This window comes from Corvus moneduloides, chromosome 26, assembly GCF_009650955.1.
Source record: "Corvus moneduloides isolate bCorMon1 chromosome 26, bCorMon1.pri, whole genome shotgun sequence".
In the NCBI taxonomy this organism is placed as follows: Eukaryota; Metazoa; Chordata; class Aves; order Passeriformes; family Corvidae; genus Corvus; species Corvus moneduloides.
In genome coordinates this window covers 5,325,569-5,351,240 of record NC_045501.1, presented here as the reverse complement: position 1 = coordinate 5,351,240, position 25,672 = coordinate 5,325,569, and the positions used below count along the sequence as shown (strand labels likewise).

The window sequence follows — 25,672 nt, the reverse complement described above, 5'->3', positions numbered from 1 at the left end:
GGATCAGCCTCAGGGGGTGAATCAGCCTCGCACTGCACCGGAGGCAAAAAAAAAGGGGATAATAAATAAGTGAGGATAAAAATCGGGAGGGAAAGCGCTGAGGGAGGAGTTCTCCAGTCTGGTCCCTCCCCATCCATTGGCACCGGGGCCGTCCCGAGGGGTTGGGGGTTGGCAGCTGCTGCTCTGCTCCCTCCTTTAACACCCTCCAAGCCCTGAGCGTGCCAGAGGTACTGGGGACCTGTCCTGGCCATGGCCTCGAGCCTGAGGGAGAGAAAACCACCCCAAGTGTTCTTTTGTCAAAGCTCCTGGGGCTTGCGGTGCCCTCGGAGCCCGGAGCCGGCTTTGTGCCAGGGCCCGGGGATGTTCAACACCCGCCGGTGCCATCCTGCCCCCGAGCCCGACCCCGTCTGTGCCCATCCCACCCAGCCTGAGCTGGAAGTCACACTCAGCTCAAGGTCAGAGGCTCGAGGAGGAAGTGTCCTGTCCCGGGGCCTGGGTTAGGGCTGGATTCTCCTGTCCCGGGGCCTGGGTTAGGGCTGGATTCTCCTGTCCCGGGGCCTGGGTTAGGGCTGGATTCTCCTGTCCCAGCGTCTGGGTTAGGGCTGGATTCTCCTGTCCCAGCGTCTGGGTTAGGGCTGGATTCTCCTGTCCCGGGGCCTGGGTTAGGGCTGGATTCTCCTGTCCCAGGATCTGGATTAGGGCTGGATTCTCCTGTCCCAGGGTCTGGGTTAGGGCTGGATTCTCCTGTCCCAGCGTCTGGGTTAGGGCTGGATTCTCCTGTCCCGGGGTCTGGGTTAGGGCTGGATTCTCCTGTCCCGGGGTCTGGGTTAGGGCTGGATTCTCCTGTCCCGGGGCCTGGGTTAGGGCTGGATTCTCCTGTCCCAGGATCTGGATTAGGGCTGGATTCTCCTGTCCCAGGGTCTGGGTTAGGGCTGGATTCTCAAATCCTGGGACTTGGGTTATGTTGGATTCTCCTGTCCCTGGGCTGATTTTGGACTCTCCTGTCCTTGGCTCTGGGTTAGTTTGGGTTCTCATATTCCTAGACCAGTGTTGACATTGGATTCTCCTGTCCTGGACCTGGGTTAGTGTTGGACTCTCATGTCCCTGACCCTGGGCTGATTTTGGATTCTCGTATCCCTGGACCTGGGTTGACATCCTGGTCTTGGATTGCGCTGGCAGTGACCGAGAATTAAACCTGGAATTGTGCAGGATTCACGGAAAAGCTCCACCCACGGGGCTTTGATGTGCTCAGGTGGTGCAGGAGGAGCTCTTGGGCCCATGCCCAGCCCTGGGAGGACCTGCTTGCCCTGGAGCTGACCTTGGCCTTCTCCTGGACAGACCATCCTGGATCCTCTGGAGCTCCCTGGACACCTCCAGAATCCCAAATGGGAACGCTGGTGGTTGAGAGTGGCTGTTGCCATGGCAACGCCTCCTTCAGCTCCTCTGAGGGGAGGGCGGCACTTGATTATTTCCAAATATTTGCATAATAATTCCAGTGTGTTTGGAATTCAATCCCCAGCTTCGCCCAGCCGGGCTCTCCAAGGGAATTCCAGCCCTGGAGGTGGATGCAGGGCAGGATCCAGGTGTTCCAGAGCCAGAGGAATGTGGGCACGGGGAGATCCATGGGATGGAAGGGGCTGAGTTCTTCCTTCCCACGGCGTTCCTGTCTCCACTGTCGCTGGGAGGTTTCCTGGGAGGCTGAGATCCCCTGGATCCCGGGATCCAGGCTGGGCTGGACGGGGCTGGAGCAGCCTGGGACAGTGGGAGGTGTCGCTGCCAGGGCAGGGGTGGGAATGGAGCATCCTTCCAGTCCCTTCCAATCCCCAAGACCTGGGATTCTCCAGCAGGAGCCAGGAATGGGAGCAGTTTCCCAGCCATGTCGAGGGGCCTGGCTGCTGGGAAAGCAGGAGATGAAATTCCTGCGACAAACAACCCTCAGGATTCCTGGGGTTTTATCATTTTTTGTTTAAATGCTCAAACGAGACCCCGAGGATTCTCCAAGAGGTGCTGAGAGCACCAGCATGGGCTGAAGGTTCCTCAGAGCAGCTCCCGGCCGGGCCTCAGCTTCGGCTCATCCTGGACAGCAGAGGGACTGATGGACACAACACGGGAATGTTTTCCATGGCTTCCCTCCCTGCCTGCTGAGGAGACCCCTCGTGGGGAACTTCAGGCTCCTGCTCCCTCCCAGCTGCTTTTGGGGGCTGAAACATCCCCTCTTTCGGGCTCAGAAATCCCGGAGCGGCCAGAAACAAACATTCCCCTGTTTATTAAACCCAAACCACCTTTGGGTTTCAAGGAAAATATCCCTTGGGGCAATCCAGGCCTGGAGCAGCTCCTACAAACCCCCGGGCGCGTGGAAGCAGCAGCTCCTGCTCCATCTCAGCAGAGCAAAAATCACTTTCCAAGCCCTGCCTTGGCTCTCCTCAGCTCCAGGAGAATTCCAGAGGGCCTGGAGAGCAATTCCCGAACCCGGGAGTTCGTGGGGTTTGCGACAACCTCGAGGACCCAAACCCTGAGGAGCCTTTGAGCCGCGCCCGGGGGGTTTTGGTGCTGCTCAGGAGGAAACGATTCAGCTTCTGGGGCAGAGGAAACGGCGCTGCGGGAGGAGGAAACGTGGATCTGCTCTCGCTGGGAATCCCGGCTAATCCAGGGAATTCTGGCTAATTCGGGGAATCCTGGGTAATCCAGGGAATCCCGGCTAATCCAGGGAATTCTGGATAATCAAGGGAATCCTGGCTAACTCAGGGAATCCTGGCTGATTCAGGGAATCCTGGCTAACTCAGGGAATTCTGGATAATTTGGGGAATCCTGGCTAACTCAGGGAATCCTGGGTAACTCAGGGCGTTCCGGCTAATCCAGGGAATCCTGGGTAACGCAGGGAATTCTGGATAATTCGGGGAATCCTGGATAATCCAGGGAATCCTGGCTAACTCAGGGAATTCCGTCTGATTCAGGGAATTCTGGATAATCCGGGGAATTCTGGCTGACCCAGGGAATTCCGGCTCTCACCAGGACAAGGGCCAGGACCCAGCACGTTCCAGGTGACACGGAGCAGCCTCCCGAAGGTGCCCCTGCCTGGGATGGGCTGACCCAAGAGCAGATTTCCCTATTCCAGAAATCCAACGGCTTCTCCTGGCCTGAGCCCCTCTGGGTTATTCCAGGCCCCTTTTCCTTTCCCATTCATTCCCCTTTCCAGAGGGATGAACAGCCCTGAGCCGCTGGGTTTGGGGGGATTGTCCCGGTTATCGCTCCTGGGAATTCCCAGCCTCTCCAGGAATCAGGATCTTCCCAGTGCAGCCCCAGGTGGGGCTCCTGGGCGTGGCTTTTCCCGGGGGATTTTTAAGCAAAACAACTCTGGGAATTCCAGCCCAGCCCCTCCCCACCCTCCCAGCCAGGAATTGCCAATTCCCAATATCCCACCCATCCCTGCCCTCTGGCACTGGGATCCATTCCCTGTGTCCTGTCCCTCCAGGCCTTGTCCCCAGTCCCTCTCCAGCTCTCCTGGAGCCCCTTTAGGCCCTGGAAGTTTCCCTGAAATTTCTCCTCCCTGGAATTTTCCCAGAATTTTGTTCAACCAAAAGCTGCGACCCCAAACCCAACCCAGGAAAATCCTTCCAGGGCTGAGGCTGCTCCCAAAGGCTCCTTTAAAAAGGAAAACAAAAAAGCCCGAAATTCAGGGAAATGTTCATTGAAGGCGAAACTGAGGGAATCTGAACTCTGGGAATCTGGGAAAGCCGAGATAAGGCCCTGAAAACCAAGGGATTGCAATGAAATCTGCATGTCCAGCTTTCCTCGGAGCCTTTGCTGCTGCCAAATGCCCACAGCTGAAATAGGAGCCCTTGGAACAGCAGGAATATTTGGGAATCTGTGGGAAAACATGGGAAAAGCTTTGGGATTTGGGATGGTGCCACCAAGGTGACGAAGTTGGGGGCTGTTCCCTGTGCCAGGAGCTCCAAAGGTGTTTGCAAAGACTGGATTTTTATTCCTGTTTTTTCCAAGCGCTGGGAGCGAGGTCCCAGGGCCTCACGTGAGGTTTGGGGTGCTCTGGTTTCCCTTGGGAATGATCCAGGCCATTCCCAGGCTCTCTGATCCCGACCCTTCCCTGTGTGGCTCCGTTGCCTTCCTGGAAGAGCTCGGAGCGTTTCACTCGACCCCAGGGAGACGCCAGGAGAGCTCAGGGCTGCAAAAAGCTTTGGAGATAAAATTCCAAGGGCTAATTAAATTCCATTGGATTAATCCCTCTGGCTCAGGGATCATCCTTTGCTCCCACTTTGTCTGGCTGGTGCTTCCCGAGGGCAATTCCTGAATTCCTGTGCTGGTGTGGGAAGGGTTTTCTGCTCCCGGGAAGAGGTTTCTCCTCCTGGGAAGGGTTTTCCCCTCCTGGGGAAGGGTTTTCCCTGCTGGAGAGGCTCTGGAAGTGTTTTCATTGTGCCGAGCAGCAGCAGGAGCTGGGAATGTTCTCTTAAACCAGCATTGCTTGGGGCAGCTCTGGAGGGAAAAAATCATCTGCTCTGGAATTGGAAATCATCTGCTCTGGAATATGAAATCATCTGCTCTGGAATGGGAAATAATCTCCTCTGGAATATGAAATCATCTGGTCTGGAATGGGAAATATTCTCCTCTGGAATATGAAATCATCTGGTCTGGAGGAGCAAAGAATCTGCTCCGAAAGAGTGAAAAATCTGCTCTGAAAGGCCAAAAACTCTGCTCTGGAATATGAAATAATCATCTCAGGAGGAGCCAAGAATCTGCTCTGGAGGAGAAAAATAATCTGTTCTGGAGGAATAAATAATTTGCCCTGGAGGGACAAAGAATCTGCTCTGGAATATCAAACAATCTGCTCTGGAGGAATAAATAAACAGCTCGGAAAGAGCAAAGAATCTGCTCTGGAGGAGGAAAGAATCTGCTCTGGAGGACAAATAACTGCTCTGGAGGAATAAATAATCTGCTCTGAAAGAGTGGAAATCGTTTTGTCGGAAGGAATAAATCATCTGCTGTGGAATATGAAATAATCCACGCTGGAGAAGGGAAGAATTTGCTCTGGAGGGACAAAGAATCTGCTCTGGAGGATGAAATAATTTGGTCTGGAGTATTAAATGATCTGCTCTAGAGGGGAAAATAATCTGGTCTGGAGTATTAAATGATCTGCTCTGGAGGAATCAATAATCCCCTCTGAAGGAGTAAATTTCACTGAAGCAGTAAATCATCTGCTCTGGAATATGAAATAATCCACGCTGGAGGAGCGAAGAATTCGCTCTGGAGGGACAAAAAATCTGCTCTGGAGGACAAAATAATCTGGTGTGGAATGTTAAAGAATCTGCCCTGGAGGAATCAATAATCAGCTTTGGAGGAGCAAACCAACAGCTCCGAAGGAATAAAGAATCTGCTCCGGAATAATCAATAATCTGCTCCGAAGAGACGAATGCCCAGCTCTGGGCCAGTAAAAACCCGCTCGGAGGGAGCTCCCAAGGCTCCTGCTGGGCTTCCCTGGGGCAGGCGGATCTGGGAAGGAGCCGCTGGCTCTGGAGGGGGTGGAGGGGACAAAATGAATCTGCAGGTGCGGGGAGGAGGCAGCTGGGGACAGAGAGGGACAGTCCAGGGGGGCAGGGGAGGAGGATGGCGCTGGGTGTGCCAACGGCACCCAAATCCATGGATTCGGCCCTTTTCCCTTCTGCTGTCCCCTCATGGAGTGAGGGAAGCTCGTCCTCCCTGTGCTTTAGGGACAGCTGGGGACGGGGGGGGCTGTGGGCACGGCTCCCCTGGCACCTGGGGACACTGACGGGAGCCACGGGGCACCTGCCGGCCACACTCCCATCCCCCCTCGTGTTCCGGCACAGCAGGGACAGGGCTGGGACAGGGCTGGGACAGGGCTGGGACAGGGATAGGGACAGGGCTGGGACAGGGCTGGGACAGGGCTGGGACGGGGACAGGACAGGGACAGGACAGGGCTGGGACAGGGCTGGGACAGGGACAGGGACAGGGACAGGGACAGGGATGGTCCTGGCAGGGACAGGGACAGGGACGGTCCTGGCAGGGACAGGGACAGGGACAGGGACGGTCCTGGCAGGGACAGCCGCACCGGAGCTGGGGCGGAGCAGAGTCTTCAGTCCCTGGGCACAAACGAGGCTGGCTGGGATGGGTTTGGAATTCTGCCACCGCCAGGGAAAGCCGGGAGCCCTGGGAAGGGGCTGTGCCCGTGTGGAGCGGAGCCATTGGAATATCTGTGGTGTGGGTTTGCTTTGCCACTGCTCCGGGAAAAGAGGGAAGAGCCGCGAAGAGCCGAGAAGAGCCGGGAAAAGCCGGGAAGAGCCGTCTGCGGGGTTTGGCCGAGTGACAGAGGATCCCACTCGAGGAGCTGCTCGGATGTTTTGGAGCGGGAGCAGCGGGAAGGGAAGGATGGATGGAAAAGGCTCCTTTCTGTCCCTGGAAGCTCTGGAAGGAGAAGGGGGGTGGGAGAGAGGGATTTGGTGTTAAATGTGCCGGGCAGGGGAGGCAGAATTCCTGGTCTCTATGGGGAAAGATGTCTTGGAACCCAGAGTTATGGAATTGTTCAGGCTGGAAAAGCCCTCTGAGATGAGTCCAGCACCCCCCAGCACTGCCCAGGCCACCACTGGCTCCTGTGCCCAAGTGCCACATCGACGGGGACTGGAATCCCTGCGGGAACGGGGACTCCACCACGGGACCCTTTCCATGACGGAACTTTCCAACCTCAGCCTCCCCTGGCACAGCCTGAGGCCGTTTCCTCTTGCATGGAATTCACACCTGGAGAAAAGGGCTCTGAGCCAGCTCAGCTTTTCCTTGGGATCTGCTCACCCTGGGTCCACCCAGGGGACCTCCGGCTCTCTTGGAAGCGTCACCTCCAGGGCGGGACCACGTTTTCCCCCAGTTCTGTCCTCATCCAGCATCTCCCCGAAGCCAAAGTCTGGATCCAGTCCCAGTCTGGTCCCACTGAGGAGCAGAGGATCCCCAGTTTGCTCCTCCAGCCCCCTGAGTGTTCCCCTCGGGGCTTCTTTCCATCATTTTTCCAACCTTTTCCTCCAGCTCCTGCAGCTCATGGAGACTCCCTGTAATTCCGGGCTGGAGCAGCTCACAGCCCGCATCTCAAGGGATGTCAGAGCTGATCTGAGGGGAAAATGTCCAAGCCCCTCTCTGTTGCCACCTGTCCCCTCAGCTGGGGCTGGGACCCGGCTGCGGCATCCCCGGATAACGGGGCTGGGGTCGCAGTCCCGGGAAAACCCGTTCCAGTCCCGATCCTTTGTTTTCCCCACTGTTTTTCCTGCCGGTGGAAATGTTCTGCTCCCGTCTGGTGTTTGCCTGGGAATATTTATAGAGAGGATCCGGAGCCTTCCCCTCGCCAGACACAACCCAAGCTGTGCTGGGCTCCTCCCAAATCCCGCCTTTGCCGCTCCTCTCCCGTCCCAGGCGCTCCTGGGCTGCTCCATTCCCTGTCCCCATCCACCCCCCCGGTGAGCAGAGCTAGGGGTGCCACTTCCACTTCAGGGCTGCTGGAGTCCCCTGCCGTGGGGCGTGGGCACCTGGGAGGGCGGGTCTGGGAGAGGAACGGGATGAGATCCGGGCTGGAGCCACCCACGCTCCGCAACTCCTTAAAAAGGGATTTTCCATCTCAATAAGTCAAGGGATGGGGGGATGGATGGATGGATGGATCGCTGGGGTTGATGGGCAGCTCGGAAGATGAGGAATGAGCATTCTCTGGTTTGTCTCTCCTGGAGAATCCATCAGGGGTCAGCTCTGCCTCGTTCTTATCCCATTCCTGGATTTCATTTCCTGCTGTTTCCTCCCCATTCCTTGAAAACCTCCCCGTGCCAGCCCCATTCCCTCCCCGCATCTCCAGGCTGATATTTTGGTCTCTTTTCCCTCTCTCCGGCCCAATTCCAGCAGGAGGAGCTGCCTGGAGTTTTCCCGGCTTGGTTGGGAAATCTCAGCCCTCCTGCTGCCCCCGGAGCTGGGAATGCCCCGGGGGTGCCACTGGAACTCAGGGCAAATGTTTTCTATTTCCATTTATTTACCCATAAAATCCTCCGGAGGGGGGTGGGGGTGGCAGGAGGGGACAGGGCTGGGGGGACAAAGGGAGGGAGAAGCTGCAAGGCTTTGGGATGCCTTGGGATACAGAGAGGGAAAATCCTTTCCTGGAGAAGGGAAGGCTCCAGGGAGAGCTCAGAGCCCCTTGCAGGGCCCGAAGGGGCTCCAGGAGAGCTGGAGAGGGACTGGGGACAAGGCATGGAGGGACAGGACACAGGGAATGGATCCCAGTGCCAGAGGGCAGCGCTGGATGGGATACTGGGAATTGGGAATTGTTCCCTGGGAGGGTGGGCAGGCCCTGGCACAGGGTGCCCAGAGCAGCTGGGGCTGCCCCTGGATCCCTGGCAGTGCCCAGGCCAGGCTGGACATTGGGGCTGGGAGCAGCCTGGGACAGTGGGAGGTGTTCCTGCCAGGGCAGGGCTGGCACTGGAGGGGCTTTGAGGTCCCTTCCAACCAAATCATTCCAGGATTCCCTGATCTCCCTTTCATCCTGGCTGGACCCTTGGACATCCCATCCATCCATCCCTCCATCCCAAAGGAGCAGCAGCAGTGCCAGGACCCCTCCTCATCCCTGGGAATTCTGCTTCCCTCCGGCTCCTCCACCAGCCGCAATCAGCAGCAGCTTTTCCCTGTTTCATTTCTCAGGATGTTCCAGGGGCAGCAGCGAAGCTCCTGGCGGGGGAGGGATGAGCGGGATCTGCTCCTGTGCCTTTCCGACCTGTTTTCCCTTATTTTGAGTTATTTGGGATCATCCCTGTGATGTCTTTTCCTGGTCTTAAAATCAAGAGGCATACACGGTTAGAAGGGGAAAAGGGATTTTACCTTGGTATTTATTCTTAAGGATCCTTAGGTGCACACGTCCAGGTCATATGCATCGAGATGCACCCCACCGAGTCTTTCCCTGTGTCTCTGTGTCTCTCTCCTTCCCGTATATCCCCCCCAACATTGGGTATAACATTATAGGTGTTACTAATTAGCAGATCTATCAAAGATTCCCCAATGAGAGGCTCGAGTGAGCCCCCCTCCCCAAGGAACCTTCCCCTGGATGGTTCTGTCTTGGTTTACAGAATGTGTTCTGGAGAGGACCTTGGGCTCTGGGGCACACTGATCCCCGGCTACGGAGCTTCTAAAATGTTGAGTCTCTTAGCTTGACAAACAAGTCCAAGAATGTAGGCAAAAAGCGCTGGGAATACAGAAGCTGTAAAGAGGTATAACAGGGGTATAAAAGAAAAGGCAAAAATCTTCATGGCATCACCTGTCCCTGGGGCAGCAGCCGAACCAAGCTGGCAGCGGGTGCCGCCCCCGGCCCTGGATGCTGGGAACATCCATCCATCCCTCCCTCCCTCCCCTCCAGGGAATCTCGGCTCCCTCCCCGCTCTGGCTCCCGCAGCAGCTCCTGCCCCTTCGCTGCCCCACGGGATTCCCAAGGGGTGCTCAGGTGCGAAGGGGATTTGTATTCCTTCCCCAGCACGGAGGGATCGTGGAAGCAGCATCCCAGGAGCCTCCCTGCCTGCCAGGATGATCCCAGCGGGAGAGCGGGGTATGGGACACTCGTTCCCTCCTTTTAATGATTAAAAACGAGCGAGGAGCTGGAATATTGAACCCCTGGCTCCTGCTCATCCAGCAGAACCTTTCCCAGCCCTGCCTGGAATCCTGGAGCTTCCTGCTGCTCCTGGATGCTGTAAGGAGCTCTCTAATGATACCCACGGAGCTCCGGAGGTTTTGGCTCTCCTGCCTCCTCCTTTCACTGCCACACGGGATTCCCAAGGGATGCCGAGGTGGGAAGGGGATTTGTATTCCTTGATCGTGGAAGCTGCATCAGCTGGCAGGAGCATCCCTGCCTGCCCTGGGATGACCCCCGCAAGTGCAGTTCCCAGACATTTGTTCCCTCTTTTTAACAATTCATAGGAGCAAGGAGCTGGAATATTGAATCCCCGGCTGCTGCTTATCCAGCAGAACCTTTCCCAGCCCTGGGCTGGAATCCTGGCGCTTCCTGCTGCTCCTGGATTATGTAAGGAGCTCCTTAATGATATCCACGGAGCCATCTGGCCCCAGCTTTGGGATGCAAATGCAATATGTTCCCTAAAAATAGCACAGCGGCTCCGTGGGGTTGTACAACACCTCCTGCTCCTCGGGAAGGAGGGAGCTGGGAAAGGAGGGAGCAGGGAAAATCCTCTCCAGGCTGGGGAGGAGCTGGACGAGCTCTGGAGCTGCGGCTTCTTCCCCTCTCCATGGCCCAGGGATGGGGTGGGAGGCACCCAAGAAAGGAAAATGGGAGATAAATCAGGAATTTCTGTCAGGAAGCTCTGGGTCCCAGCCCAGGGTAGGTGGGATCTGGGATTTATCCAGGATATTTTTCCCACTCGGTGCTGTAGGAATTCCAGAATCATGGAATGCTTTGGGCTGGGAGGGACTTCAAAGCCCATCCCATGGGCAGGGACACCTCCCCCTATCCCAGCCTGGCCTCGGACACTTCCAGGGTAGAATTCCAGAGGTGCCAGAGGGAAGCATTGGCTCCGTGCCCTCATCCCTTGGGATCAGATCCCGCTGCTTCTTTCCCAGCCTTTGCTCCATCCCAAATTCCCTGAGTGTCCCTCTTTTGCTGGCAAAGCCGATTTTCCTCTCTCTCCCGTTCCTGCCGTTCCCTTCCCCCTGAAGCAAATGGAAACGGCAGCGGAGGTGTCTCCACCGGGATGGCTCCAGACCTCCCTGGGCAGCCCCTCCCAGGGCCTGACCGCGCTTTCCAAGGGGAAATTTTCCCTAAATCCACCCTGAGCCTCCCCTGGCCCAGCCTGAGGCCGTTCCCTCTCCTCCTGTCCCTGTTCCCTGGGAGCAGAGCCCGACCCCCCCGGCTGCCCCCTCCTGTCAGGGACTTGTGCAGAGCCACAAGGTCCCCCCTGAGCCTCCTTTGCTCCGGGATAAATTTATTCCCTGAAATCCAGCGGGGCTGGGCTCGCTCTGCCCCCACGCAGCCCCCGGGATGTCATTCCTGCCGTATCCCAGCGGAAACAGCCCCTTTTCCCGGTGGATGTGGCAGACGTCTCCGTTTTATCCATGAGGAAATTCCTTATCCCCAGTTGCTCCCGGAGCTCAGCCCACGGCAAAAACACCCCCAGGACAAATCTGGTTTTCCCTGGAAAAGCTGCGTGGCCTCAGCTGGGATCAGCCCTCGGGTTCCAGCTTCACCTCCCCGTTCCCAGGCAGCTTCCAGGGAACTAAAGCCCCAATTCCGTGGAAACCAGAGCACACTCGGGCCAGCCAAACCGGCGGAACTGGTGCCTTCACAAGTCCAGGTTTTTCCAGGGTGGGATTGCAGCTCCTGCTTCCTTGGAGCCGCGTTTCCATGGCAATTGGATATTTTGTTTTAATCTGTAAATCTTTGTTTGGGAAAAATGCGAGCGTTGGGAGTTGGATCAAGGTTCCTGCCTGGATACAGAGGGGTTGGAGGGGCAGGAGATTCCCTGGAAGCACAGGGAACATCCCGGGATCCCTGGCTGGGATGAGCCTGCGGTGCCCAGCAGGGCCTGGAGCGACCTGAGGACACAAATCCCAGTCCTGCGCACTTCCTGGAATAACGAGAGGGATCTGGGTGGATTTCGGGAATCTCGGGGTTGGTGGGAACAGGGAGCACACCCAGAGCAGCTCGGGGGGCTCGATCCCAGTGCTGGGAATTCCTGCCCTTCCCAGGGGTCACACCGGAGGTGGGGCGGCTCCTGGGAAGTGGGGGATCCCTGGAAGGTGGGAGATCCCTGGAAGGTGGGAATCCCCTGGAATTGGGAGTCCCTGGAAGGTTGGGGATCCCTGGGAAGGTTGGGGATCTCTGGGAAGTGGGAATCCCCGGGAATTGGGAGTCCCTGCAAGGCTGGGGATCCCTGGGAAGGTTGGGGATCCCTGGAAGGTTGGGGATCTCTGGGAAGTGGGAATCCCCGGGAATTGGGAGTCCCTGGAAGGTGGGGCAGCCCTGGCTCATCGTCCCCATGGTGACACCAAGCAAAGGATGCTGGAAAACCTTGGGATGAACTCAACATCCCACGGCATCTCCGGGGTGTGTCTGGCCCGGATCCAGGTCCTTCCTTCCCAAGGAACACCCGGAATCCCTCCAGGATGCCCAGGAGGCACATCTGGGTCCCTGCCAGATGTGGCTCCCGGTGCTCCCGGGGCCACTGGCCCCCCCTCCCAAGCCCCTCCTGGGCTTTGGGGGCTCCTGGGGGTGGGAAGAGCTCCTGGAGACGCTTCCAGCCCAAGGAATTCCTTGGGAGGTTGTTCCCATTCTGCTGAAGGGAAACTGAGGCCAAGGACAGCGAAAATCTGGGAGAATCCAAACCTTTCCCAGCTCTGTTCCCTCTGCCCTGTGCAGGAGGAGATTGATGGGAATTGACTGAGGAATTCCCAGGTGGAGCCGTGTGGGACCTGCTCTGGCTTTCTCCAAGCAGGAGTATCCCCCACGGAGCTGCTGGCTGGGATAACAATTCCAGAGGATAACAATTCCAGGGCTGGGGATAACAATTCCAGGGCTGGGGATAACAGTTCCAACCAGAAACCCCTCCTGGCTCCGGCTGTATCCTGATTTCCCGATAAATCAGTGCTGGCATCGGCTCCAGCTGTTCATTCCCGGCACAGGGGACAGGGAAGCTCCCAGCTTTCGGCAGCACTTGGAATTTTAAATCCTGAATTTTCAGGGATGAGCTTGGTCCCAGCCGAGCTCTGCTGGAGCTCCTTGCCAAGTTTTCCAGGGATGCTCTTCCCAGAAAAGTCATGGCAAGGCAACAACAGGAGCAGGAAGCTGAGCTTCCCTCTGCAGCCAGCTGGGAGCAGATCCTGAATTAATCCCAGATTTAATTAAAGCTCCTTTAATCCTGCAGGGAAAAGAGCAGCTTGGGATTTGTTGGGAGCAGGAATGGGTTTAATGTAGGATAATGCAGTTCTCTGAGGAATTTTGGATTATTCCCAACCCAGGATGGGCTAAAAACTGAATTTCTGGGCTCTGAGAGCGGGGCTGGAGATGAAGGAAGTGATCCCAACATCCCAAAGGAGGTTAAAAACTGGGAGGGACAGCCCAGCTCCCAAGGCATTGGGACTGATTTGAGTTTCCCTGAGCCAATCCCAGGATTTCAGGGTTGTTTCCCCCACACTGATGGGTGATTCCAAAAAATGGGCTGAGGATTTGTTGGGAGACTCTGCTGGGTGCAGGAATGGGAAAATGCCATTTCTGAGGAAGTTTTGAGTATTCCTAACCTGGAATGGGCTAAAAACTGAATTTCCAGGCTCTGGGATAAATGAAGTGATCCCAACATCCCAAAGGAGGTTAAAAACTGGGAGGGACAGCCCAGCTCCCAAGGGATTGGGATTGATTTGAGTTTCCCTGAGCCAATCCCAGGATTTCAGGGTTGTTTTCCCCACATTGACGGGTGATTATAAAAACTGGGAAGGGAAGAGCAGCGGCTCAGCCCCAGAGCTCCAGGAGGTTTTCCCAGAAAAAGCCATTCCAAGTGCTGTTAAAATTGGAAAAAATTGGGGAAAAAAAGTTTCAAATTGGAAAAAAAATTCCTAAAATTGGAAATATGAATAAAATCATGGATGGGATTTTTCCTTGGGATGTTCAGAGTCCACAGAGCCCTTTGGGATTTGCTGTGTCCAGGGAAAATTCCTTCAGAAATGAATGACCCCAATCCCAGGTTTTTGGTGCTGCTGGTCCCTCCCTTTTCCCTCAATTCCAGGAAAAGTTTCATCCCCACTAAAGCTCCTGAATCCCAGCATGGACTGGGAATATTTAGGATGCAGTTAATGAGTTCTGATCCAGGCGTTTCCATCCAAGCTGGGCTTTTAACTTCCCTCTCTCCTGGCAGCAAGTAGAAATTTTGGAAGGAATAGACTTTTTAGGGGAAGGGACAATTTTTCCGAGCCAATTCCATGTTTATGGTTTCATCCCGGTGCAGGAGAAACAAGGAAAGCTGTCTGGGCTTGGCAGCTCCTCTAAAAAAAGTCCCGTTTATTTTGTTCTCCTGGTTATCATCACTGATGGAATTCTGTAACTGTGGGGCTTTTTTCCAACGTTTTTTTCCATGGTGTGGCCTTTCCCTCCCTTTCCATGGGCGCCACTGGCTTCATTCCAGGATTTCCCCTTTAAAATTCCAAATCCTGCTGGTTTTGAGGTTATTTTGGATACCTGCAGGCTGGATCTTGGTGTGGATGGACAGGGATTTACCCATGGATACACCTGGGCATGGCCCCTGGGCATGGGAAATCCGTGGAATTCAAGCTGGGGCAGGTGCAGAAATGGGCAGAGCGATTCTGGATGGAAAATATTTTGGGAAAACAATTCCTGTTGCCCAACAAATTAAACGAAACAGGAATTTTTTCATCGGAGGTGTCAGGGAATTACTGAGGGAAGCAGATGGAATCTCCTCCGGAGTGCTGGAAGGGGATCAACACCCGGCAGAGCCGTGGGGGTGGGTGGGATCGGCAGGAGTGGGAACAGCGGGAGCTGGAGGAGTTGGGGGAGCTTGGGAAGAGTTTGAGCCCAGCTTGGTCTGGGATTTGGGCAGCTGGGGCAGATCCCGGGATGCTGTGGGGCTGTGGAGATGGGATGGGATTGGGATGGGACTGGGATGGGATTGGGATGGGACTGGGACTGGGATGTTCTCCATCGTCAAAGGCATTTGGGAAGAGCTGGCGGGGGTTGTTCCCCAAACTGCAGGAATGTGCGGATCCAGAGCAACTCCTGGCTGTGGCTTTGCTGAGCTGGGAGGTGACGCCTCGGAGGGGCTGGAAGGGGCAGGATCGGAGCACTGGGATGCTCCCGTTTATCCCGGCAAATCCCAGCCTAAACCCATCCCCACCTTTGCTTTGTTTGCCTTTGGAAGCTCCTGGGTGGGCAGGGTCAGTTTAGGTGGGATTTGGGGAAGGAATTCCTGCCTGGGAGGGTGGGACGGAATTCCCAGAGCAGCTGGGGCTGCCCCTGGATCCCTGGCAGTGCCCAGGCCAGGCTGGACATTGGGGCTGGGAGCAGCCTGGGACAGTGGGAGGTGTCCCTGCCAGGGCAGGGCTGGCACTGTGGCCTTAAGGCCCTTTCCAACCCAAACCATTCCATGATTCCATGATTCTGTGAGGAAAATCCTCTTGGGAGAGGGCGGCAGATCCCTTTGCCAGAGTTAAATCCGGAATCCCTGAGATCCACAGAACCTCATCCAGTGTCCCCTGATTGTCCCCTTGTCCCCTGCCCGTGTCCTCCCAGCCCTCTCTGCAGCCCCTGGAGAAGCAGCTCCTGGCTGGGAATGGTTGGGATTCCCGGCTCCCGGGATTCTCCAGGAGCTGTCAGAAATTGAAATGCACAATGAAATAGTGGGGAAATCCTGCGGAATAGTGGGAAGCTGAGGAATGATTCATCCTCCTCCAGAAACTCCTGGGATGTGGAGGTGGCTCTGCTGGCCACCAGCGTGGATCCAGATCCGGGAATGTTCCAGGTTTAGGGCAAATGGGGCCTCGTTAACAACTTCCTCGTCAATGCTGGGTCCCAGATGGAATCCCGGCTTTGTTGGGATGTGAGAGCAGCAGGAATCCCGAGGAGAGGAGGTGACAGCCTGCGGGGCTGATCTGATCCCATCAATTCCACTCCTGAAGTCACTTTGGGACTTCTTCCCACTCCTTTGAGTGGAAAGGAGGGACTGACCTCGAGTTACTCCACGTGGATTCGGGATGTGGGAACCTCCCATCACCCGAGCTCTGATGTGTCCGAGCCCAAAAGGCTTTTCCAGCTTGGAGCAGCTGCCAAACCCAAAATTCCTTGGAATTTAGGACATTTTTGATGTCATTTCATGACCAACATTCCCAAGTGGCCTCGGGCTGTGTCAGGGATGGGACAGCAGAGGGGCATCCATGAATCCATGAATCCTCAGCACTGGAGACCTCAAGGAGCGTGGGAAGGGCTCGGGTTGGGGACGGAGGAGCTGGTTTGGTTTGGCGATGTGGGAACGTCCCCAAAGTGTCCTGGGACTGAATTCCAGCGGGAAAAGGGAGGTCCCCTCCTGGTTTCTCTTCCTTGGAAGTTCAGCCCAGGCTGGAGCCGCTGGGATCAGGAGCCGGGGTGCTCCTGGTGCCGATGGGAAGTGATTTGGGATGAGGCCCGGGAGTGGGCTGCTCCCAGCAAATCCTGCTGCTGGATTTCCTCCCTCAGATCCCAGGGATCCGATCATCCAGGTGGGAACATTCCAGCTGTTCTGGAGCTCCTTAACCTCCCCCTTCTCTTCCAGAGGAGACGACGTTCGAGGCCGGAGTCAAAGTGCAGATCCACAGCCAGTCCGAGCCTCCCTTTGTCCAGGAGCTGGGATTTGGGGTGGCCCCCGGATTCCAGACCTTTGTGGCCACCCAGGAGCAGAGGGTAAGTCCCAAATTCCCGTTCCAGCCCAGGATCCCTCCGGGGCTCCGTGGGAAAGGTTCCTTCTCCATGATTGATGCCCCTTGGATGCATCCCCGTCGTTGACAGGTTTTTGATGCCTTGCTTCAAACTTCCTGGGATGGGGGCAGCTTTTCCGGGTTATTTCCCATGCGGTCCCGCAGTCCTGCATTCCCGCAGTTCCCCAAAGTCCCACAGTAATTCCAGCTCCAGGAGGGATTTCATCCCTGGTGACTTCCCTGCTTTGCTCTTCCATGGTTGGAGTTGAGCCGCAGCAGCTCTGAGTGTTGGGTCCTGTCCAACCCGCTGGGGTTTTCCCAGGAAAACACATTCCAAGGGTAGAGAAAGAGGCAGGAGGAGAGAGTTACCTGATGGAGAACAGTGGGAATCTTCCAGATGACACCAAAATATCCATGGGATTTATGAGAAACTCTGCTGGGATACCTGGGAATCACCGGCTTCCCTGGAAACCAGCAGAGACACATCCACAGGGAGGGATGGAGGGAGGGATGGAGGGATGGAGGGATGTAGGGATGGAGGGATGGATGAGGGGATTGACCCCAGATCCTCCTCAGGCACATGGAAAAAAGCCAGTGGAATAATTCTTCCCCCCAGCTGGACAGGGATGGATGGCCAGGGATGGGCAGGGATGGATGGGCAGAGATGGATGGGCAGGGATGGGAAGGGCAGGGATGGGAAGGGCCGGACAGGGCATTGTGTGGTGCCTGATGCTCAAAGATTTTGGGAACAGCTCCTGGAGCTGGCCCCACCTGGCAGCTCCAGCAGTGATGGAGATTTGTCTTCCTTAAAAATCCCATCCTGGCAAAGATTTGGGAGCTGGAGCCTGCGGAGGGGATCTCCAGGACTTTGGGTTAAATTGGGGCAATTCCGGGGCTTTGCTGCAGCTGCTGGAAACCTTCCCCATCCCAGAGTTTCCATTGAAAACGGAGAATTCCAGTCGGGAGAACATCCCTCCCCAAAGCCCCACATGCCCCTTCCACATGGGAGGGGCTGAGGACAGAACAGATTTTGGGACTTGCAGCTCCAGGGTTTCCCTTTTTCCGTGGATTTTGTCAGAGTTTTGCTGCTGGGAGAGGGAAGGGCTCATTCCTGGGATTTTCTGACTGGTTTGAAATCCTCTGAGGGCTCCAAAGCCTTTTCCCAGGAGAGCTGGAGGGATCTCCGGCATTCAGCTCCCACCCCAATCCCTGTTCCCAGAAAGTCATTTTTAACCTAATTACAGCCATTAACAACCTCCTCTAATTAATTATCCCTCGGGGACCTTCTGGGCTTCCCCCACCTTCCCGATGTGCAGCTTTTATCCCAATCCCTGGTTCAGTCTGGCTTCCTCCAGCTAAAGCTCTCCATCTGTGCTGCTCCTTTAATAAACCAGAGCCAAAGGTGGAAAAGCTCCAGGAAAATCCACCAGGGACTGAGCCCAGGCAGTTATTGGGGTCCTGACCCCGGAGTTTTACACCCTGGGCCATAAAAGAAATGATCCTGCAGCCAGAAAAAAACAGGGATAAAGAGGAGCTCGTTTCCCATCCCCCAGCTCAGAGCAGCCTCCAGGATTTAAAAGCTCTTTTTGCAGGGATAAAAAGTGTGGAGTCAGGAAGATTTGGGATGGGGGGAGCTGTGGATCCTCTGTAGGACAGAATTCGGGGTGTTGGGGGGTTCATTCCTGGCTCTGGAATTCCTGGAATTCCATTCCCTGTGACCCAGCTCAAAGCCCTCCCTCCCTTCCCCATCCCACTCTGGAAATCTGAGCATTCCCTGGGTTTTGCTGCCTGAATTCCTGCTTTTCCATAGGGGAACCTGCTCGGCCCCAGTGAGGATTCACATCTTGGGACCGGGGGATAAATCCTGGTTTTTCAGAGCCTCCCCAAATCCCCCTGTCCAGGCCAGCTCTGGCTCCATGGCTGGGATCTCATTAAATCTCCCTTCACAGGGAGCTCTCGGGCTGGAAAAACGGGAATTAATGGGAATTAAATCAGCTTTTCCTCCTCCTCCTGCAGTGGCTGAGCTCACGGGTCCTGCGGGGAGACCCTTTTGGGATGCATTTCCCACTTTGGGAGTTGATTCAGGAGTGACCTCGGAGGGACCTGGCAGGGTTGGGGTTGGAAATGCTGAGTCAGCAACAAAAACCCCTCCAAAAGCAATTCCAGCCAGAGATTTGTCCATGAAAAGTGGTGGAGAGGTCAAAGAGGCCAAGCTGCCCCTGGACTCATGGCCAAGGGAGATTTTCCTGGCTAAAAAAAGCGGGATTGTCGAGCCTGGAGGGGACACCGAGGGTGACTAGACTGTGATCTTCCAGGACCTGAAAGAACTGCAGGAAAAATGGAGAGGGAACATTTCCAAAGGCTGGAGGGACAGGGAATGGCTTCCCACTGCCAGAGGGCAGGGCTGGATGGGATCTTGGGAATAGGGAATTCCTGGCTGGGAGGGTGGGGAGGGGCTGGGCTGGAATTCCCAGAGCAGCTGGGGCTGCCCCTGGATCCCTGGCAGTGCCCAAGGCCAGGCTGGACATTGGGGCTGGGAGCACCCGGGACAGTGGGAGGTGTCCCAGGGGTTGGAGCTGGATGGGTTTAAGGTCCTGCCCAGCCCAAACCATTCCAGGATTCCATGAGATCTCAGACTGGAGCGATCCCTGAAGTTCCCCAAGGAAAGCAGGGGCAGCACCCGGTGGATGATTGGAATCAAAACAGGAGACTCCGGAGGGAGGAGGCTGGAAAATCCCCCTGGATGCCGCTCCGGGCCCGAGTGCAGAGGGAAAGGAGCTGGAATGGTTCCCATGGATCCGGGGGCCCGGAGCTGCTGCCGTGGGCTCTCACCCCATTTCCCGTGGGATGACCCCCCACGGTCCCATCCCAGCCGTGGCTCCCACAGGGATGCTCAGGGATCTCCGGGAGCATTTCCATGGCAATTCCTGAGTGGATGGATGGGGTTTGTGTGCTCGTGGATGGGAGCTGGGCAGGAGCTGGCACAGGGGAGGATCCAGCACCTCCAGAGGGATCCCAAGGGAGGCCAGGACCCCCTGGAATTGGGAATTTCCTTTCAGCTCCCAGCGCTCCTGGATTTGGATGGATTCCCTTCCATTTTTCCCCTTTCCTGGCACTTTCAGGTGAGCCTGGTGTTGGGATCTGCCCCTCCAGACCTTGGGAAGCTGCGCTATCCCTGCGCTCTTCCCCTTTTCCCTGACTGTGACACCAAGGCTTGGATGGACACACCAAAATCCACATTTTTAAGGGCTGATCCCGTGGAAAAAGAAATTCCTCCTTCCTTCCCCTTTTCTTGGCTGGTTTTTGCAGCATCCCAGCATCACCCAAACCTCTTCTGTCAGGAATGGGATTGGACTTCCCAGCAGAGCTGCACAGGGCATTCGGGGGGATGGAAAACACCAGGAAAAGGGCAATTCCTGCCAGCTTGGCCACAAAGATTCCAGAGGCTGCAGTGAAGCCCTGGGTCCGAGCTGGAGCGATGCTGTGTGTGGAAGTTTTATGGGATAGAGAGCAGCAGGAGCTGCAGATCCAGAGTGGGATTTGAGAGGCAGGAAAATGGGATTGGGAGCTGGCAGTGATGACGTGGAAACCCCAATTCCCAGTCAGGGGGGAGCACTGGGATTTGGGAACTGGGAGGAATCAAAGAACATTTCCCATGTTCGAGGTGGCATTTTACACAGGCTGGAGGGACAGGACACAGGGAATGGATCCCAGTGCCAGAGGGCAGGGCTGGATGGGAGATTGGGCAGGAATTGTTCCCTGGGAGGGTGGGCAGGCCCTGGCACAGGGTGCCCAGAGCAGCTGGGGCTGCCCCTGGATCCCTGGCAGTGCCCAGGCCAGGCTGGACATTGGGGTTGGAGCAGCCTGGGACAGTGGGAGGTGTCCCAGGGGTTGGAGCTGGATGAGCTTTAATGTCCCTCCCAACCCAAACCATCCCATAATTCCATGGATTTGTGCTTCCCAACCCTTGCTCCGAGCATTTTCTCCCACCCATGGTCTGACCTCTCCTGGAAAAACATTCACCCCCTGATTTCTCTGTTTCCCTCCATCCCACAAACTCTCCCCGTGGATTCCCTCCCGTTTATCCTGAAATTCTAGATTAATTCCAGCAGGAGATCCCATGAAACCAACCCCACAAAGCCTTCGTTGCACAGGAGCAGCTGGAACAGGAGGTGGAAGAAAACCTTGGATTCGTAGGGCAGGGGAGGGGTTTTGGTTGGAAAACAGAGTTGGGAAGGAATTGGGAACGGATGCAAAGGAAAAGGGGTTTGGAGGGAAGGGATGGGATGAGGCAGAGATCAGGAAGGGAGGTCGGGAAGAACCGTGGGATCCGAGGATGAGGGAATGGTTTGGGTTTCCAGCTCCCCCTGTGCCCTCCGGGAAAGAGGATTTTATAAAAAGGTGGGAAAGTGAGGACAGGGAAACCTCAGAGTCCAACCACCCCCAAACCGGGCACCTCCGCAGGGTTTGGGAATTGGGTCCAACAAATCCAGCCAGAACTGCCCGGGAGAATGGGGGGAAGGGCCTGGCTCCCTCTGGATGCGCCCAGGGAATGAGCGGAGGGAGAGGCAGAGGTTGTTGGAGCAGGGCAGTGGGAATCCCCATCCCGGGGGGATTTAACCGGGGTGGATGCGACCTTTGGGGTCGTGGGGCAGTGGTGCCAGGGAACAGCCGGACTCGATCTCAGAGGGCTTTTCCAACCTTTATAATTCCCTCATTCCATGTCATTGGGAATTTGAGGCTGAGTTCGCACCGGAGCCACCGGCCCGGCTCATCCAGGGGGAGCAGGAGTGGGAGCAAAGCTGGGATGAGGCTCCGGAGGGGCTCCCTGGACTCCTCATGGATCTCCAGGAGGTTTCAGTGCTGCCGTTCCTGCTGGATTTGCAAAGCAGGATCCTGGAGCTCCCAAATCCCACGTTTCCCTGGGCACTCGTGAGCTCTGTAACAGCCCCGAGTTCTGCTCTGGGGGAGCTCCCTGGGGCTGGAAGGGTTAAATTCATCCCTTAAAACCAATTTCTCAGGAAGGGAGCACATGGGAAGGAACAGCCGGGATGGGAAAGGGGCTGGATGTGGGAACAGACAATTCTGTTAACTGGACACTGTTAACCAGGAGATGGGATCAGCCAGCTGTGGCTGCTCAGGGTTTCCAGCATTCCACAAGAGCTGGAGCTGCCTGGGATGGGAATTCCATGGATTTGCTGCTGTTTGGGTTCTCGTCAAGGAACAGAGGGTTCTGGGATGGGAATTCCATGGATTTGCTGCTGTTCGGGTTCTCGTCAAGGAACAGAGGGTTCTGGGATGGGAATTCCATGGATTTGCTGCTGTTTAGGGTCTCGTTAAGGAACAGAGGGTTCTGGGATGGGAATTCCATGGATTTGCTGCTGTTTGGGTTCTCATCAAGGAACAGAGAGCTCTGGGATGGGAATTCCATGGATTTGCTGCTGTTCGGGTTCTCGTCAAGGAACAGAGGGTTCTGGGATGGGAATTCCATGGATTTGCTGCTGTTTAGGGTCTCGTTAAGGAACAGAGGGTTCTGGGATGGGAATTCCATGGATTTGCTGCTGTTTGGGTTCTCATCAAGGAACAGAGGGCTCTGGGATGGGAATTCCATGGATTTGCTGCTGTTTGGGTTCTCGTCAAGGAACAGAGGGTTCTGGGATGGGAATTCCATGGATTTGCTGCTGTTTAGGGTCTCGTTAAGGAACAGAGGGTTCTGGGATGGGAATTCCATGGATTTGCTGCTGTTTAGGGTCTCATTAAGGAACGGAGGGTTCTGGGATGGGAATTCCATGGATTTGCTGCTGTTTAGGGTCTCGTTAAGGAACAGAGGGTTCTGGGATGGGAATTCCATGGATTTGCTGCTGTTTAGGGTCTCGTTAAGGAACGGAGGGTTCCGGTTGTGGTTTCATTGGGAACAAAGAAAACCCAGCCCGGGTGGGGTTGAGATGTTCAGGGAGGGGTTGGATCCTTCCTTGGGATTGCTGGAGCTTGGTGGCATCAGCCACGTGTGGGGGAGGCAGGAATCGGTGCCAGATCCATCCCAGAGCCAGAGGGACATGGGGCAGGAACAGGTTCTGGCACTGCCCAGGCTCCCCAGGGAATGGGGACATTCCCGAGGGTGCCAGAGCTCCGGGAGCATTTGGGCACCGCTGCCAGGGATGCCCAGGGTGGGGTTGTCGGGATCCTGGGCAGAGCCGGGGTGGGACTCCATCCTTGCAGGATCCTCCCAGCTCAGGATATTCCAGGAGTTTATGAAGCTGTCCCAGGATGTGCCAGGATCATCCCCAGCACATTTCCCTGGCTGAGAAGATGGAACAGCGTACGAGTGTGAAAACAAACCAGTGGGAGGCACCAAGTCAGAATTACAATTTAATGGGGAAATTAAAGAAAAAATTAAAAGAAAACACTGGTTCAAACTGACAGAGTCAAGATACAACCTGAGTCCCTGTTAGGCAGGGTGGTGGTAGCTGTGTGGTAGAATGGTGGCTGCAGTCCTCTGAAGCGGTGATCCTGCAGAAAGAAAGGGTCTGCTCTTCCTCAGAAGGCCCAGTGGTGGCTGTGTAGCTCCTGTCCTCTGGAAATCCAGTGGCAAGGCATTGTCTCTGGTGTTCAGCCTCAGCTTATATCCACCCTGGGATGCTTGGTTCCTCCCTCTGGGTGGAGCATCTCACAATGGGGTAATGAGTCATGAGGCCAAGTGTTGATTGGGCTCATTAACAGAAGATAGTTCGGAGGGAGTTATCTCTGAGTCATGCGGCAGGACAATGATGGGCCATTAACAGCAAGATAGTCTGGGGGGAGGAGGCAAGGAAACACTGACCCACCTGATTTCAACAGCTCATGAGGATGGGAATAGGATACACCGCAACCCAGGACACACAGCGGGGAAATCAGGGATAGCACTTCCCATTAATGTAGGGAATGACCTCTGTGGCTGCAGGCCGATGCTGGCAGCTCCCGGCAGGCTCTGGAAAGGCAGGAATGTGGAAAAGGCTGTGGCAGAGCCGATCCTGCCCGGCCCCTGGCATCTCTTCCCTCCGGGTTTTCCAAGCTCATCCCCTCTTCTCCGGGCGTTTGGAACAAGCAGGATCCATCCAGCTTCCAAGGAGTCACATTGATTTTCTTTCCTTCCCCTTTTAGCACCTGCCAGCTGGGAAGTGATCCCGGTAATCCCAGAGAAAGCCGGGATCAGGAGGGTTGGGAAAGCGTTTAATTCATTAATTAATAATTAGCGACTGCAAAAGGGCCAGGCCGGGAGTTTGTCGCCCTCAATTAGAGGCTGGATTTGGATTTCTCCAAGCAGGAGCGGGAGGAGGAGCCCTTGGGAAGCTGCCAGGGAGCAGAATTCCTGCGGGATCCGAGGGCAGGGATGTTCCTGCTGCCTTTTTCTGCTTTTCCTGCTGCTTTGCTGGGGTTTGTTCCCGCCCTGGGGGGCAGCTCCACATCCGGGGGTCCCTCCCGCCGACCCCAAACTGGGATCATCTGGGAGAAAGGACAGGGATCCCCTCAGGATTCCCCTAGGAGGAGGATCTGGAGGGGCTGCAGGCACAGGGATCAAACCCAACTCAGCCTCTCCCGTTAATTCTTTCCATGGCTGAGGGCTGGGATTGCTCCATCCATCCCGCTCCTGGCTCCTCGGGGTGCCTCTCCCATATTCCAGCAGCTCCAGTGCCACGGAGAGCAGGAATTCAGGTGTCTGAACTGAGCTCAGCAGTTCCATGGGATCAAGGCTCTGGATGGAGAGGCTTTTCCCAAGGTTTCAGTCCCAGTTTGTCCCAGGAAGGGATTCCCAGGAGCTCTCAGGGATGGATTCCCTTGGATTAACCCCAGGGATTCTCGTGCCGAGCTGGGAGCAGCCGCTGGGAGAACACTCCACAAATTTCCAGGGAATGGGAGAAGATTTTCCTGCTTGGGGAGGGTTTGGTGGAGCTTTTCCCGTTTGTAAAGTGGAGTCCAGGCAGAAATTCCCGCTGCTCCTTCCACAGCTGCTCCCACACCAAGACCTTCAGTGTCACCCGGGAGGGCCAGCCCCGTGGCACCGGGATAACGCCTCAGGGACAGCTTGTCCCGAGTCAATTATCCCAGGGATCGGGGAGCTCCTGGGAGGGGGGGGATGCCCTGAGGGGTTGCAGTGGCTGCCCCCGACAGAGGAGCTCCCGTGATGTCCTGCAACAGCCCCTGTCCTGTCCCTGCCCTGTCCCTGTCCCTGTCCCTGTCCCGTCCCTGTCCCACCCCTGTCCCCAGCTGATGTCCCTGTCCCCAGCTGACTCTCCTGTCCCATTCCTGTCCCCAGCTGACGTACCTGCCCCCGCCGTGGGGCGAGTGCCGCTCCCCGGAGCTGGGGCTGGCCTTTTTCCCGGTGTACAGCGTCACGGCCTGCAGGATCGACTGCGAGACTCGGTACATCGTGGAGAACTGCAACTGCAGGATGGTGCACATGCCAGGTGGGGATGGCACAGTGGGGACACCTGGGGACGGCTGGGGCTGGGCTGGAGGCGCAGGGGGCCTGAGGGAAGCAGGGTGCTCCCGGTGATTGGGACAGGCCGGACCTGAGGCAGCAGCGCCCTGGGGCCGGCAGGGCCATCCCTTTGCTGGGGACAGCAGGGACAGCGGAGGGGAGGGAGGGAGGGAGGGATTGTCCCTGCTCTGGGCTGGGGTGGCCTCTCCTCGAGTGCTGGGGCAGTTTTGGGCACCGCAAAATCAAAGAGAGATCAAAGAACCAGGGAGGGTCCAAAGGAGGGACACGAGGATGGAGAGCAGCTGAGGGCACTCGGAATGTCCAGAGGAGGCTGAGGGGAGACCTCAGTGAGCTCCTCAATGTCCTCAGGAGGGGACAGGAGGGGCAGCCCCGATCTCTGCTCCATGGGACAGGGACAGCACCCAGGGAATGGCTGGAGCTGTTCCAGGGGGGTTTGGGATGGAGATCAGGAAAGGCTCTTCCCCCAGAGGGTGCTGGCACTGCCCAGGCTCCCCAGGGAATGGTCCCGGCCCCGAGGCTGCCAGAGCTGCAGGAGCGCTGGGACAGCGCTGCCAGGGATGCCCAGGGTGGGGTTGTTGGGGGGTCTGGGCAGGGCCAGGCTGGGACTGGCTGATCCCGGGGGTCCCTTCCAGCCCAGGGTATTCCAGGATTCCCTGTGAAATAGGGACAAGCCATGGAAGAGAGTCCTGGGCCCTCCAGAATCATCAAATCCCACCTCTTTTAGCCCCGGTGCCACCCCGGGTGCTGTTCCCAGCAGCTCCC

General features: G+C 56.4%; 1 protein-coding gene across 3 annotated transcripts in view; it reads left to right on the top strand.

The window, feature by feature from the left end:
- The window catches only part of LOC116455997 (acid-sensing ion channel 2), a 396,972-nt gene that overhangs the window by 361,955 nt on the left and 9,345 nt on the right, over nt 1-25,672 (top strand). For all 3 annotated transcript variants that reach the window (XR_004244520.1, XM_032134430.1, XM_032134431.1), the window contains exons 3-4: nt 16,290-16,417; nt 24,725-24,875. Coding sequence is in view for 2 of the 3 variants with exons in the window: in XM_032134430.1 (XP_031990321.1) it covers nt 16,290-16,417; nt 24,725-24,875 (279 nt within the window). In the remaining variant the exon portion in view is untranslated. The remainder of the gene's footprint in view (nt 1-16,289; nt 16,418-24,724; nt 24,876-25,672) is intronic.